At 58.5% G+C, this 11,837-nt stretch overlaps 1 protein-coding gene across 4 annotated transcripts in view; it reads right to left on the bottom strand.

The window, feature by feature from the left end:
- Positions 1-2,149: 2,149 nt before the first annotated feature.
- The window catches only part of RGS3 (regulator of G protein signaling 3), a 59,344-nt gene continuing 49,656 nt past the window's right edge, over positions 2,150-11,837 (bottom strand). For 2 of the 4 annotated variants that reach the window (XM_014256353.2, XM_005527154.3), the window contains 5 exons: positions 9,440-9,513; positions 5,000-5,101; positions 4,185-4,246; positions 3,449-3,615; positions 2,150-3,360 (listed from right to left, as the gene is read on the bottom strand). In XM_014256353.2, coding sequence (XP_014111828.1) covers positions 3,175-3,360; positions 3,449-3,615; positions 4,185-4,246; positions 5,000-5,101; positions 9,440-9,513 — 591 coding nt within the window. In that variant the 3' untranslated portion in view covers positions 2,150-3,174. Of the gene's footprint in view, positions 3,361-3,448; positions 3,616-4,184; positions 4,247-4,999; positions 5,102-5,202; positions 5,642-8,303; positions 8,361-9,439; positions 9,514-11,837 lie in introns of those variants that run through there. The other 2 variants (XM_088065767.1, XM_005527156.3) reach the window with 2 other exon arrangements.

Genomic DNA, 11,837 nt, shown 5'->3' with positions numbered 1-11,837 from the left:
GACCACCGCTGCATTTCCTGCCCTGGCACCGGCCCAGCCGAGCTGGCTTTGTGTCCTTGGCAGAGACCTCTGAGCCTGGTTTTATTTTTACCTCAGAAGCCTTTAACTTTCTCTGTATTTGCTCCCTTGGACTGTTTAGGGGTGACATTGTCCTGCACAGGTTGGTGGTGCTGGTCCTGCCAGCCTCAACCCAAGGATGCTCTGGAAGGGAATCTGTGGCACCCTGGGCAGGACAGGGAGCTGGGTACCCCTCACCCAGCCCCGGGGTCACCTCCAGGAAGGACGAGAGCCCTCAAACACGCTCTGCACCCTCTCACCCTTATCACACCCAGAGGATGCTGAAGTTCCCAAACAAAGCCAGCCCAAGCCTGCCCTCCATCCCCTCCTGGTGTTCCCAAGGTGTCTCCAGACAGCTCCTGGGCATCTCAGCCACCCAAATTAGAGCTCAGGCTGCTCCTGACAAGCCTCAGGAGCCCTGAGCAGTGTGAAGGGACCGTCACAGCAGCTCAGCTGTTTACTCCAGGCAGGGAATTCTTGTGTCAGTGGTTTCAGTATCAAACTGCTGAGCTGTGTTTAGTCTGTGGCTGGGAAGCAGCCTTGCTTCTATTCTGAGAATATTTGTCTAATCAGGGGTCCAAGGAATGATTTTGCTCAGTAGAAAGTTGTGTTTATTTGGGTTTCTGCTCCAGGATGGGTGCCTTGGAAAAGCCCAGGAAAGGCTGAGCAGTGCTGGAGCACCTTGGGGCACAGGACACACCTGCAAAAAAGGCAAACTTCTGTTTCTGTAGAAACAAGGTGAGAAAGGTTTATGCTCCAGCTTCCAGCCAGCTCTGGAATGAGGCTCCTTACAGCCCCAGTGCTGCAGGTGCTCACCTGGGATGACCACACTCCTCAATCCCTTCTCCCAATAAATCTTCATCCCAGAGGTGCTCAGCAGCTTGAGCTGCATTTTCAGCTGCCACATTTGGAGATTCCTTTGCTTTTGTAAATCACAGGTGACCCCAGCACCCATCCCTGGCTGCCAACCATGTCAGGCAGCTGATGAAATACTGAGCTGAGGGACACCTGAAGCTTCAAAGCCATCACCTGGGACAGGTGAGACATTTTCCCACCTCTCCAAGTGCTTTCTGTTCATCCCAACCTCCTCATCCCTGAGGGTGTGAGGGAACCATCATGTTAAACTCAGGACCTTAGGATGTTTTACCTTTTTCACACCCAGAATCACATCAGTTTTTGAACCTTTCAGCTCTTTCTGGTGAGAATTCCCATTTTCCCCCATCAATCCCTTCCCTGGGTGAGCTTTGTCCCATGGATGAGCCAGGAGCACCTCGGTGGACTTTGCCCTGTTTGCCCACAACAAACACGGCTGAGTTGTGACTATTTGCAACTCAGCAACCACTCATTTTTAGCCCAGAGATAAATCCTCATTATCTGCAGAGATAAGGTCCTCCCTATTTTGGAAGGCACCGGTTTCCACACTGGGAAATTCCCTTTGGCTGTGGCACCACAGGCAGCTGCTGCCACATCCCTGATCCTCGGGATGAGCCCAGGACAGGCAGCACCTGCCCAGGAGTGCTCAGAGGGGACAGCCACACATCCCTGGGCAGCAGCAGCAGCACTCTGGGCAGCCAGAGCCCAGCCCTGGGACACCCCAGTCACATCCCTGAGCCATCCCAAGCAGGTGACACTGCAGGGTCACCAAACACACCCTGAACAGCCTTTACAGAACACTCGCATCCCACACCAGAGCACTGCCCTTGCTGGGGAGGAGCAGCCCTGCCAAGCTGTGCATGGACCTGGAAAGGCTTTTTGTTGCTGTTTTTGGTGTTTTTGGTGTTTTTGGTGTGTCCCCAGAGGGCCCCAGAGCTGCAGGAGGTCTCAGGTGTGTTTGGGCATTTCCCTGGTCAGAGGTTCGTGCCCTGCTGTGTCCTTGAGAACCGTCTGGCTTTGGGCAAAACTCTGCTCCTACACCCACAGCTGGCCTCAGGAGCATCTGGCAGCTGCTCCATCATAAAGAACAGCTCAGAAATCCACGGAACCAGATTTTCCCTTCTTTAGCCACACAGTAACAGGATTTTACACTCTTGAGCGAGGCGAGGGCCGCGCGGCTCCGGCGGTGCTGACAAACACGGCATGAACAAAAGCCAGCTACAAGAAATGATATTCTCCTTTTATTTACCTATGACCATGACAATGTAGGTTTTTTTTCTAGCTGCAGAGATGCTTTGCACTGTAAACTGGGAGGCAGTGCTTCCCAAACACAGCATTGTTATCCAGAGTCAGGAGAGCGGCTGCTGCACAGAGTTGCTTTTCTCCATCACCAACCCCTCCGTCGTCAGGGCATGGATATATTGATATTTACACCAGGCTCCCCCAGCGGCCCGCTGCCAGGGAATGGGTCTGGCACACAAAACCTGCTGCCTTACAAAAATCTACACACCTGGAAAAAGAAAAAGGCATCCGCTCCGCCGGAGAACTCGGCCGCGACACACACAAATATTGCACTTGTAACTTGGGAACGGGGAGGACACGGGGGTTTCCTATCGCACAGCAACGTGTCCAGCTACAGGAGGGCAATAAATAAACCAGGGGTGAGGGCAGGAGGGGGTGCTTGGCACATCCCCAGCGCAGGGCCAGGACCCGGCTCTCGCTGCTCCCGGGGGGACCCACCACGAGCCAGGGAAGCGCCGGGCTCCGGCCAGAGCTGCTCCGGGACGGCCCCGCGGCTCAGGGAAGCACAGCAGCATCCCGGGGCTGCTCCAGTTCACAAGGTTTAATCCAGGCTGATGTTTTGATGTTTGTGACGGTGCTGTTGTCCCCTTGCCAGAGCCCTGCACGAGAAGCCCTCCTCCTCGCCGAGCCGGGCTCGCTCTCCGCCTTCCAGCAGCGCTCGTGGCCGGGACAGGTGCTTCACAGTAGTCTCGTGGGAGCTTCCTCCTGGCTAAATCCACGCCGGGGCCACCCCGAAGGCGTCGTACCAGCGATGGTGGGACGGGGTGCTGCAGCAGTACCAGACTGCTCGGCCTGTCGGTCCCCTCGGCCCCGAGCTCCTTCAGCTGCCCTGTGTCCGTACGGAGCGGGACAACGAGCTCCCACCAGCTCCCAGGAAGGCCTCCACTGCCCAATTCCATGTAAACACACAGCTCCCAGCCTGCCCCGAGACAGTCCTTGGGCCTACAGCGGGGAGCTGCCTTTCTTCTGGTTGATTATGTCCAAGTACAGGTCGGAGCGGAGGAAGCGGGGGTACGAGTCCTTCTCCATGAGCCCATAAATCCTCTTCTGCGCCAGGTCGAAGCAGCTGCGGGTGATGTTCTGCAGGTTCTCCTTGGTGTGCTCCCGTGTGTAGGAGTCCAGGTTCACCTGTGGGCAGAGGAACAGGGGCTGGTGAGCGGCTCCCCAGGCAGCCACCGCGCCGGGAGCCGCACCCCAGCGTGGAGCCAGCCCTCACCTCCTTGCAGGACTGGATGGCAATGTACTCAGCGAAGATCTTCTTGGCCTTGGAGACCATCTTGGACTGGGATTTGATCTTCTTGAACTCCTCACAGGCCAGCCAGAACTCCAGGTTCTCCTCGCTGAACTCGGTGCGCAGGAAGGCCCTGAAGGCGGCGAGCCCGTCTGTGGGGGACAGGGACACGGCTCTACTCCTGCTCACAGACGGGAACAGCCCCAGAGACCCTCTGCTCCTGCAGAGCTGCAGCCCAAAAAACTGCCCAAAAAACCCCTTGTGCAAACAGGCAGCAAGAGCAGCACCAGGAGCTGAACCCACACCCCCACCAAGAGCCAGAGGGAGGCTGGGCTGGAGGGGGCACAGGATGCCCCCCTGGCTGTGTGTAGGATGGGGAGCCTGGGAAGGGCTGTCCTCCCCTCTTGGGGATGTTCTAGAGCAGTTCTGCTCCATGGACCCCCTGCACAGCCCCAAACTGGGCACAGACATGGATCACTGCCTCCTCCTCCTCCTCCCCAGGCTGCAGCCCCGACCTGAAGCTCTCCCCAGCCCCTGTCACCGAGTTCCCCCCTGGCCAGGCAGGAGCAGGAGGGGTGCACACAAGGGAGAGGCTAATTTCACTTTGTGCATCCCCAAACACCGGAAGGGATTAACAGAGGAAATCCCAGCTTCACCCAGGCACGTGTCTGGATATTCCCCTGGCAGCAAACACAAGTGGAAGGGATGGACACACACTCACATTTGTGCAGCAGCAGCTTCTCCAGGGAATCCCCCCACTTGAGCGCTTCCTCGGGAGTGGGCCTGTGGAAAAAGGACGGCACGTTGGCAGAGCTCAGCAGCAAAAGTCGCTTTCCCTGCCTGCTAAACATTTCCAGTGGATTAAAAGGCAGGCTGTGAGCCCAGCACGGCTGCTCCCAGCTCCCAAATCAGCCTCCTGCTGAACGTTTCCAGAGGATAAAGCTCTGTGTGCCCTGGCTCCCACCTTGGTGCTGGCACTGGCACAGCAGCTGAAGGCAGAGCTCCTGGGCAGCACCACAGCAGCTCTGCCAGAAGGAAACCGCTGCCTTTAGGCTGGCAGGAAGAAAATGCAACCCCAGGAGGTCTGTGCAGGCAGCTGCAGCACTTGGGGTGTCTGAGGAAGACTTGGAGAAGCTCCGGGTGATGCGGAGCTGTGGAAACGCCGGATTTCAGCTGCCCCGTTCAGGAGCAGGGAAGGCTCATCTCCAGCTGCTGGAGCATCTCCAGAGTAAAGTGGTTTTTCAAACCATCCTCTGGCCAGTAAAAGTTCTGTAGACAGGCACTGAGAGAACGCTGCTCTCAGGTAAATTTCCAGCCCAAGCTGCTGCGGTGCCGCAGCGCAGGCAGGATCTCTCACCCTCCAGCAGGAGGTTTTCAGCCAAAAAATATTTGAAATGCTCCTCCAGATACAAAAACTCTGTCCACAGCTTCCCCAAACGGGGGGAACAGAACCTCCCTGGAGGTGAGGAGCTCCAGAGCACAGCTTGTCCCCAGATCCCCCCGTCCCCATCCCCACGCCGCCCTCGCAGCACCTACTTGAGGGATTTGAGCACTTTGTCCAGCTTGCCGGAGGGGTTGGCCCCGGGGGACTCGTTCCGCCGCCGAAAGATCCCCAGCCGGTTCTTCATGTCCTTGGCTCTAGAGAGAAGAGCGAGCGTGAGCGGGTGGGCGAGGGGACCCCCAGCCCCTAACCCAAAACCTAACCCAGCCCCTAACCCAAAACCCAACCCGAAACCTACTCCTTCATGGTGTGCCGGCGCTGCAGGCTGCCCGTGTGCGGCCTCTGCACCGCCAGCAGCATCTCGGCGTGGAACTCCAGCGGCTGCGGCTTGGATGGGTCGCGAAAGAAGGGCATGGCTGGGGGACAGCGGGGACAGCGGGGACAGCCCGAGCAGCGGGGACAGCCCGAGCAGCGGGGACAGCCCGAGCAGCGGGGACAGCCCGAGCAGCGGGGACAGCCCCAGCGCTCCCAGCCCGGCTCCAGCCGTGGCGAGCAGCTGGAAGTGGGCGGGCTCAGCGAGCTTTAAATGCGGCGTGGGGCGGCCGGGGAGCGGCGAGCGAGGGGAGGCTGTGCCAGCCCCGCCGCTCTTTGGGACGGCTCTGCCGTTGCTGGGGAAACTTGAGGAAAGGTGGAAAAATCAGCGCCGAGGCGGATAGTGGGGCCTTTCAAGAGACGGCGGGGAAAAATAATCGCGGCTTGGATTTACGAGGGCTATTTATAGAGCGCAGGCATCCCGGGAAGGCGGAGCGGGCTGGGGAGCGGGGAGGGGGCTGCCCTGGGTCCCCCCTGCCGGAGCACCCCCACACTCAAACCCCACCGTGTCCACCCGTCCGCGGTGCCAGCCCGTGCGGGGCACGGCCGTGGGGACATCCCCAAAGGAATTTCCGTGGGGACATCCCCAAAGGAATTTCCGTGGGGACATCCCCAAAGGGGGCGGTCGGGATGGGCAGCGCAGGGCGCTGGGGCGAGGTCCCCCCGCTCCGGGCAGACTGACGGACGGACACACGGACACGAGGCTGGCTGTTGCCCACAGGGAGCTGCCAGGAACTCAGAGTTTTACAGATTTTTGGGAAGAGCCAAAGTGGGAAAAGGAGCCCCCGGAGCCCCCGGCACGGGCAGGGCTGGGCGGGCCGTGCTGCCCCCGCGTGGCGCTGCGCGGTCACTGCAGCCGGGCACGGCGGGGACACGGTACCAAAAACACCTCCCAAAAACCCAACAAGTGCAAAAAACACCTCCCAAAAACCCAACAAGTGCAAAAAACACCTCCCAAAAACCCAACACGGTACCAAAAACACCTCCCAAAAACCCAACAAGTGCAAAAAACACCTCCCAAAACCCCAACAAGTGCAAAAAACACCTCCCAAAAACCCAACAAGTGCAAAAAACACCTCCCAAAACCCCAACAAGTGCAAAAAACACCTCCCAAAAACCCAACAAGTGCAAAAAACACCTCCCAAAAACCCAACAAGTGCAAAAAACACCTCCCAAAAACCCAACATGGTACCAAAAACACCTCCCAAAACCCAACAAGTGCAAAAAACACCTCCCAAAACCCCAACAAGTGCAAAAAACACCTCCCAAAAACCCAACACGGTACCAAAAAACACCTCCCAAAACCCCAACAAGTGCAAAAAACACCTCCCAAAAACCCAACAAGTGCAAAAAACACCTCCCAAAAACCCAACATGGTACCAAAAACACCTCCCAAAAACCCAACAAGTGCAAAAAACACCTCCCAAAAACCCAACAAGTGCAAAAAACACCTCCCAAAAACCCAACAAGTGCAAAAAACACCTCCCAAAAACCCAACACGGTACCAAAAACACCTCCCAAAAACCCAACACGGTACCAAAAACACCTCCCAAAAACCCAACAAGTGCAAAAAACACCTCCCAAAAACCCAACACGTGCAAAAAACACCTCCCAAAAACCCAACACGTGCAAAAAACACCTCCCAAAAACCCAACACGGTACCAAAAACACCTCCCAAAAACCCAACACGTGCAGCAATGCCCTCTTAGCGCTTGGACCTTGCTTCTCCCTTTTCTGGCGGTCTTCTCCCAATGACAGTGATCTGTCGTTCATTAAAAAGCATGTATAATGAATTCTGTCTTAATTACATTACAGCTTCCATCTGTGTTTTTAATTTTTTCCACTTAAAATACCTCTCCTTGATCACATCATAAAGTGCACACAGACAGTCTTGCGCTGCCTGTGGATATAACGTATTTATCGAAACGTAAGAGCATCAGTCTTTTCTCAGCACTCATGGACTGCCCTCTGAATCTGAAACTCCTTATCTGACAACATCTCATTAGGCAAGAGGCTTCTGTTTTCCCTTCTTGATCTTTCTGATTCTGCAAATTTAATGTTACAGACAGCAAGGATGCTCAGAGAAGCCACCTCTGCCTGGCCAAGCCATGCCCAGGGACACAAGGGGGACAGGAGGGATTCAGGACAGGGATGCACCACCCCAGCCCAGGTGATGCTCTCCAGACCTACAGCTCTCTCCAGCCCCAGGAGGGTAAAACACAGCAACCACTGGGAAAAATAAAAGAGGTGCAACAACCCCGGGGCTCAGCCCAATGGGCCACAGAATTATTGCAGAGGGCAATCGTTCCCCCCAATCCCTGGTGTCATTCATACCCTCATGGACACGGACAGTTCCACTGCCTTCACACCCCCTGACCCCAGCAGGACACGAGTCCCACCGCTGCCAGGCACCTGCAAGTGTGGGAAAAGCGGATCCAAACGCGGATCCTCAAGCTCCAGGCACCATCTGCCTCCCATCACTGGCACCGCCGGCAGCCGGGGACCCACCGGCACAGAGGATGAGCCACCCCACACAGCCTGGAGTAACAAGCTCAGCAATGTTCCCAGTTCCCAGGGCAGCAGGGCTGGCAGAGCACTGAGCACCCCTCGTGTGGCACACGTGGGTCACCTCCACAGCAAAGCCCTCAGCCCAAGGCAGGCTGGAAAACACCAGGCAGGTGGTCCTGGCTCCTGGGTGGATTTTCCAGCTGGAACACACCAGGCAAACACCTCCTAAGGAAGTTCCCCAACTTCCACGTGCTGCTCCTCTTTGCACACCCTTGCAAAGGAGCGGCACCGACCCTGGGCATGCACAGCCCCCAGCTGCTGCCACACTGCACAATAAACGCCACAGCAAAAAATAATTCCATTTAAAAATTGCTGGTTTCACTCCGGAGCTGTCTCTATAAAGTGATCTGCCCCGGCACCCCAGCATGACCGCGAGGTCCAGCACCATCACCCCTCACTGCTTCCAAACCATCCCCTGGACAGCGCATCCCGTTCCTCGCAAGATGCCGGGTGTCCTACCTTTCCAGGTATTTTTCGGAGAAGTCCACCATGGCGTGGTGCATGGGGGCCGGCAGCGTGTGCCGGGAGAGCAGCGAGTGCCGACCCGCGGCCCCCGCCCCATAAATACTCCCGGAGCCGGCCGGGACAGCCAATGGCGCTGCCCGGAGCTCCCCGGAGCATCCCCCGCCGGCTCAAGGTGAGCGCGGAGCCCGCTCCGCATCCGCCCCTGACCCCGCCAGCCCCGCTCCCCCGGCGCTCCACGGGCCCGGGGGGACAGCCCTGCTGCAAGGGCTTCGTTTTCATTTCCAGCGCCGGGGGGTGGAAATAATAAAAAGAGCTAAAAATAGGCGGCGGCGATGAGGCAGCGCGGGCCGACAGTGCCGCTCGCTGGCACAGCCGGCGGGGCCGGGCGGCTCCCGCACCCTGAGCCGCTCAAAGCACGTGTGGCTCCTCCGGCTGCCCGGCACACGCGGCGCAGGACACGGGACACACAGCCACGGGCACCCCCTGGCCCCGGCACCCGGCCGGATCCGCGTTCTCGAGGAGTTCGGTCCCGAGCATCCTCACTCGTGCACCTGCCCTGCCTCAGCTGCAGCTGTGCTTGAGGACAGTGAAGGCCACGACTGCCTTGTCCCTGCTTACACACACTCTTTGGCACCCCAAAGCCTTACCGGGAGCAGCAGAGGGGATGCCAGGGTCCCTCGGGGGTCCCCGTGGTCCCTGCTCCCTGTGCCTTGAGGGCTGAGCCTGACCCATGATGGGAAACTCCCCTTTCCATCTCCCCATTCCATCTCCCCATTCCATCTCCCCATCCCTCCTCCCGGCATGGGGCCGGCAGGAAGGAGGCCCCCAGCTCAGATTTCACCGCTTCCATGTCCTCTCCCTGAACCCAGACAAGCTGTTTCTCCCAAGAGCCAGTGTCTTCACCCTGTCCAGGCTCAGTGGAAGGGGGTGCAGTGCCCCAGCACACCCCACCACCCTCCCTGGAAATTCCATCTGAAGTGAGACCTCAGTTCATGGCTTTGCTGCTGGAAAAAGTCGGGGGGAAAGATGGGAATGCTGAGGGCTCCTGGTACCAGCAGGGCTCGGCTGAGGTGTCTGACCCCACAAACAGCCCTGGCACACCCTGATGCCACCCCCCATGTGACACTTACAGGCTCCTGCTGCGTTTCTTGCGGGAGGTCTCATCCCCTTCGTCACAGCTGCACTCAGGGTCTGCTCCACTCAGCTGGGGGGAACAGAAGAAGTGTCTGTCACCATGCCAGGATGTGCCCACGGTGCCACTCTGTGTCACCAAGCAGCAGGACCAGCCTCCCCACGGCCCCCACACCACACAGCCCAGACCCACAGCACCCATAGGGCCCCTTCCTCATCGTGGCAACGACACAGGACAAGCTCCTGGCACAGGAACCTCCTTCATCCTCTGCCACCTTCAGCCCGTGGTGTTCCTGGAGCATCCCAGGAGAGCCCATGGCTGGTGGCCCGGGTGCCCTCCAGGTGCTGACAGTGGTACCTCCTCCAGGGAGGACATTCACATCCCCACTGCTGCTCAAAGAGCCCAAAGAGCCCCCCAGAACCACACTGGGCACTCAGAATCAATCAGGAGTTCCCAGCGGTCTCCAAGCAGGAGAAATCAGAACAGTTGATCTCTAATTGAATGATATCATTGCGGTTTCCAAGTCCGCTCTCTGAGCACCGCTCCAGGGCAGCCTGGACAAACCAAGGGGATCTGGGATGTGCCATGAGCTCAGGGCAGCACCAGCACAGCCTGTGAGCCACAAAGCCTGGCACCAGGCAGGGAGACCCTCGGGATCAGCACAGCTCGGGGGTTTAGCATTCCACCCGTTCCCGAGCGCTGCAGATGCTCACGGCCAGCCCCGCATCCCGCCCCGCATCCACCCGACCGCCGCCAGCTCATCCCGTGCTCCCGGGGCTGCCCGGAGCTTTCCAGGATCATCACCCCGCGGCCGGGCCGTGGGAACCCTGCGCTCAGCCCCGCAGCCCCGGGCCCGAGCTTTCGGACATTTCCTTCCATTCTGCGCCCGGCTTTCCGGAGTTTATCGGCCCCGAACAATGCGGCCCTCGCCGAGCACCTTCCCCGGGCTGCCCGGGGCTTCCTGCCATTGTCCGGAGAGGCTCCGTGCTCGGGGACAAAAGGCAGCAGCAGCAGAGCTGTCCCGAGGAGTCCCAGCGCTCCCCACAAAGCCCGATAAAACTACCAGCGACAAGGCGGGGGCGGGGAGGCACACCGGGCACCATGGTGTTAAAAAGGGCTGTGGAATGAGCCCCTCTGAAACGCTCCCAGATGGGAAAATAACGAAGAATTTGATGGATGTGATGGCGCTGCAGCCGGGGCCGCTGGGTGCGGGTGCTGCCAGTGTGTGACAGCTCGGTGGGGGAATTCCATATGGGAATTGTGTATCGGTGTCCTGCCCCAAAAAGCTCGGAGGTTTCATTGAACTGTTCAAAGGCACAGAGCAGTAAAAGCACTTCCAGAGTGCAGGCAGAGGGGGGGCTCAGCCTGGCTTCCCTGGCCGCTGCACACCCTCCCCAGGCAGGGAGAGGCAAGGCAAGGGGAACAGGGCAGTGATGGGAGCACGGTGGGAATGGGACAGTGGGAATGGGACAGTGGGAATGGGACAGTGGGAATTGGGCAGTGGGAATGGGGCAGTGGGAATGGGACAGTGGGAATGGGGCAGTGGGAATGGGGCAATGGGAATGGGGCAGTGGGAATGGGGCAATGGGAATGGGGAAGTGGGAATGGGGCAATGGGAATGGGGCAATGGGAATGGGGAAGTGGGAATGGGACAGTGGGAATGGGACAGTGGGAATGGGGCAATGGGAATGGGACAGTGGGAATGGGGCAATGGGAATGGGACAGTGGGAATGGGGAAGTGGGAATGGGGCAATGGGAATGGGGCAATGGGAATGGGGAAGTGGGAATGGGACAGTGGGAATGGGACAGTGGGAATGGGGCAATGGGAATGGGACAGTGGGAATGGGGCAATGGGAATGGGACAGTGGGAATGGGGAAGTGGGAATGGGACAGTGGGAATGGGGAAGTGGGAATGGGGCAATGGGAATGGGGAAGTGGGAATGGGGCAATGGGAATGGGACAGTGGGAATGGGGAAGTGGGAATGGGGCAATGGGAATGGGGAAGTGGGAATGGGGCAATGGGAATGGGGAAGTGGGAATGGGGAAGTGGGAATGGGGCAATGGGAATGGGACAGTGGGAATGGGGAAGTGGGAATGGGGCAATGGGAATGAGGAAGTGGGAATGGGGCAATGGGAATGGGGCAATGGGAATGGGGCAATGGGAATGGGACAGTGGGAATGGGACAGTGGGAATTGGGCAGTGGGAATGGGGCAATGGGAATGGGGCAGTGGGAATGGGGCAATGGGAATGGGACAGTGGGAATGGGGCAATGGGAATGGGGCAATGGGAATGGGGCAATGGGAATGGGGAAGTGGGAATGGGCAATGGGAATGGGGCAGTGGGAATGGGGCAGTGGGAATGGGGCAATGGGAATGGGGCAATGGGAATGGGGCAA

This window comes from Pseudopodoces humilis, chromosome 22, assembly GCF_049639895.1.
Source record: "Pseudopodoces humilis isolate 2021_Gansu_Grassland_sample_001 chromosome 22, ASM4963989v1, whole genome shotgun sequence".
NCBI lineage: Eukaryota > Metazoa > Chordata > Aves > Passeriformes > Paridae > Pseudopodoces > Pseudopodoces humilis.
The sequence above is the reverse complement of the archived record's forward strand: the minus strand, read 5'-3'. Positions and strand labels throughout refer to the sequence as shown.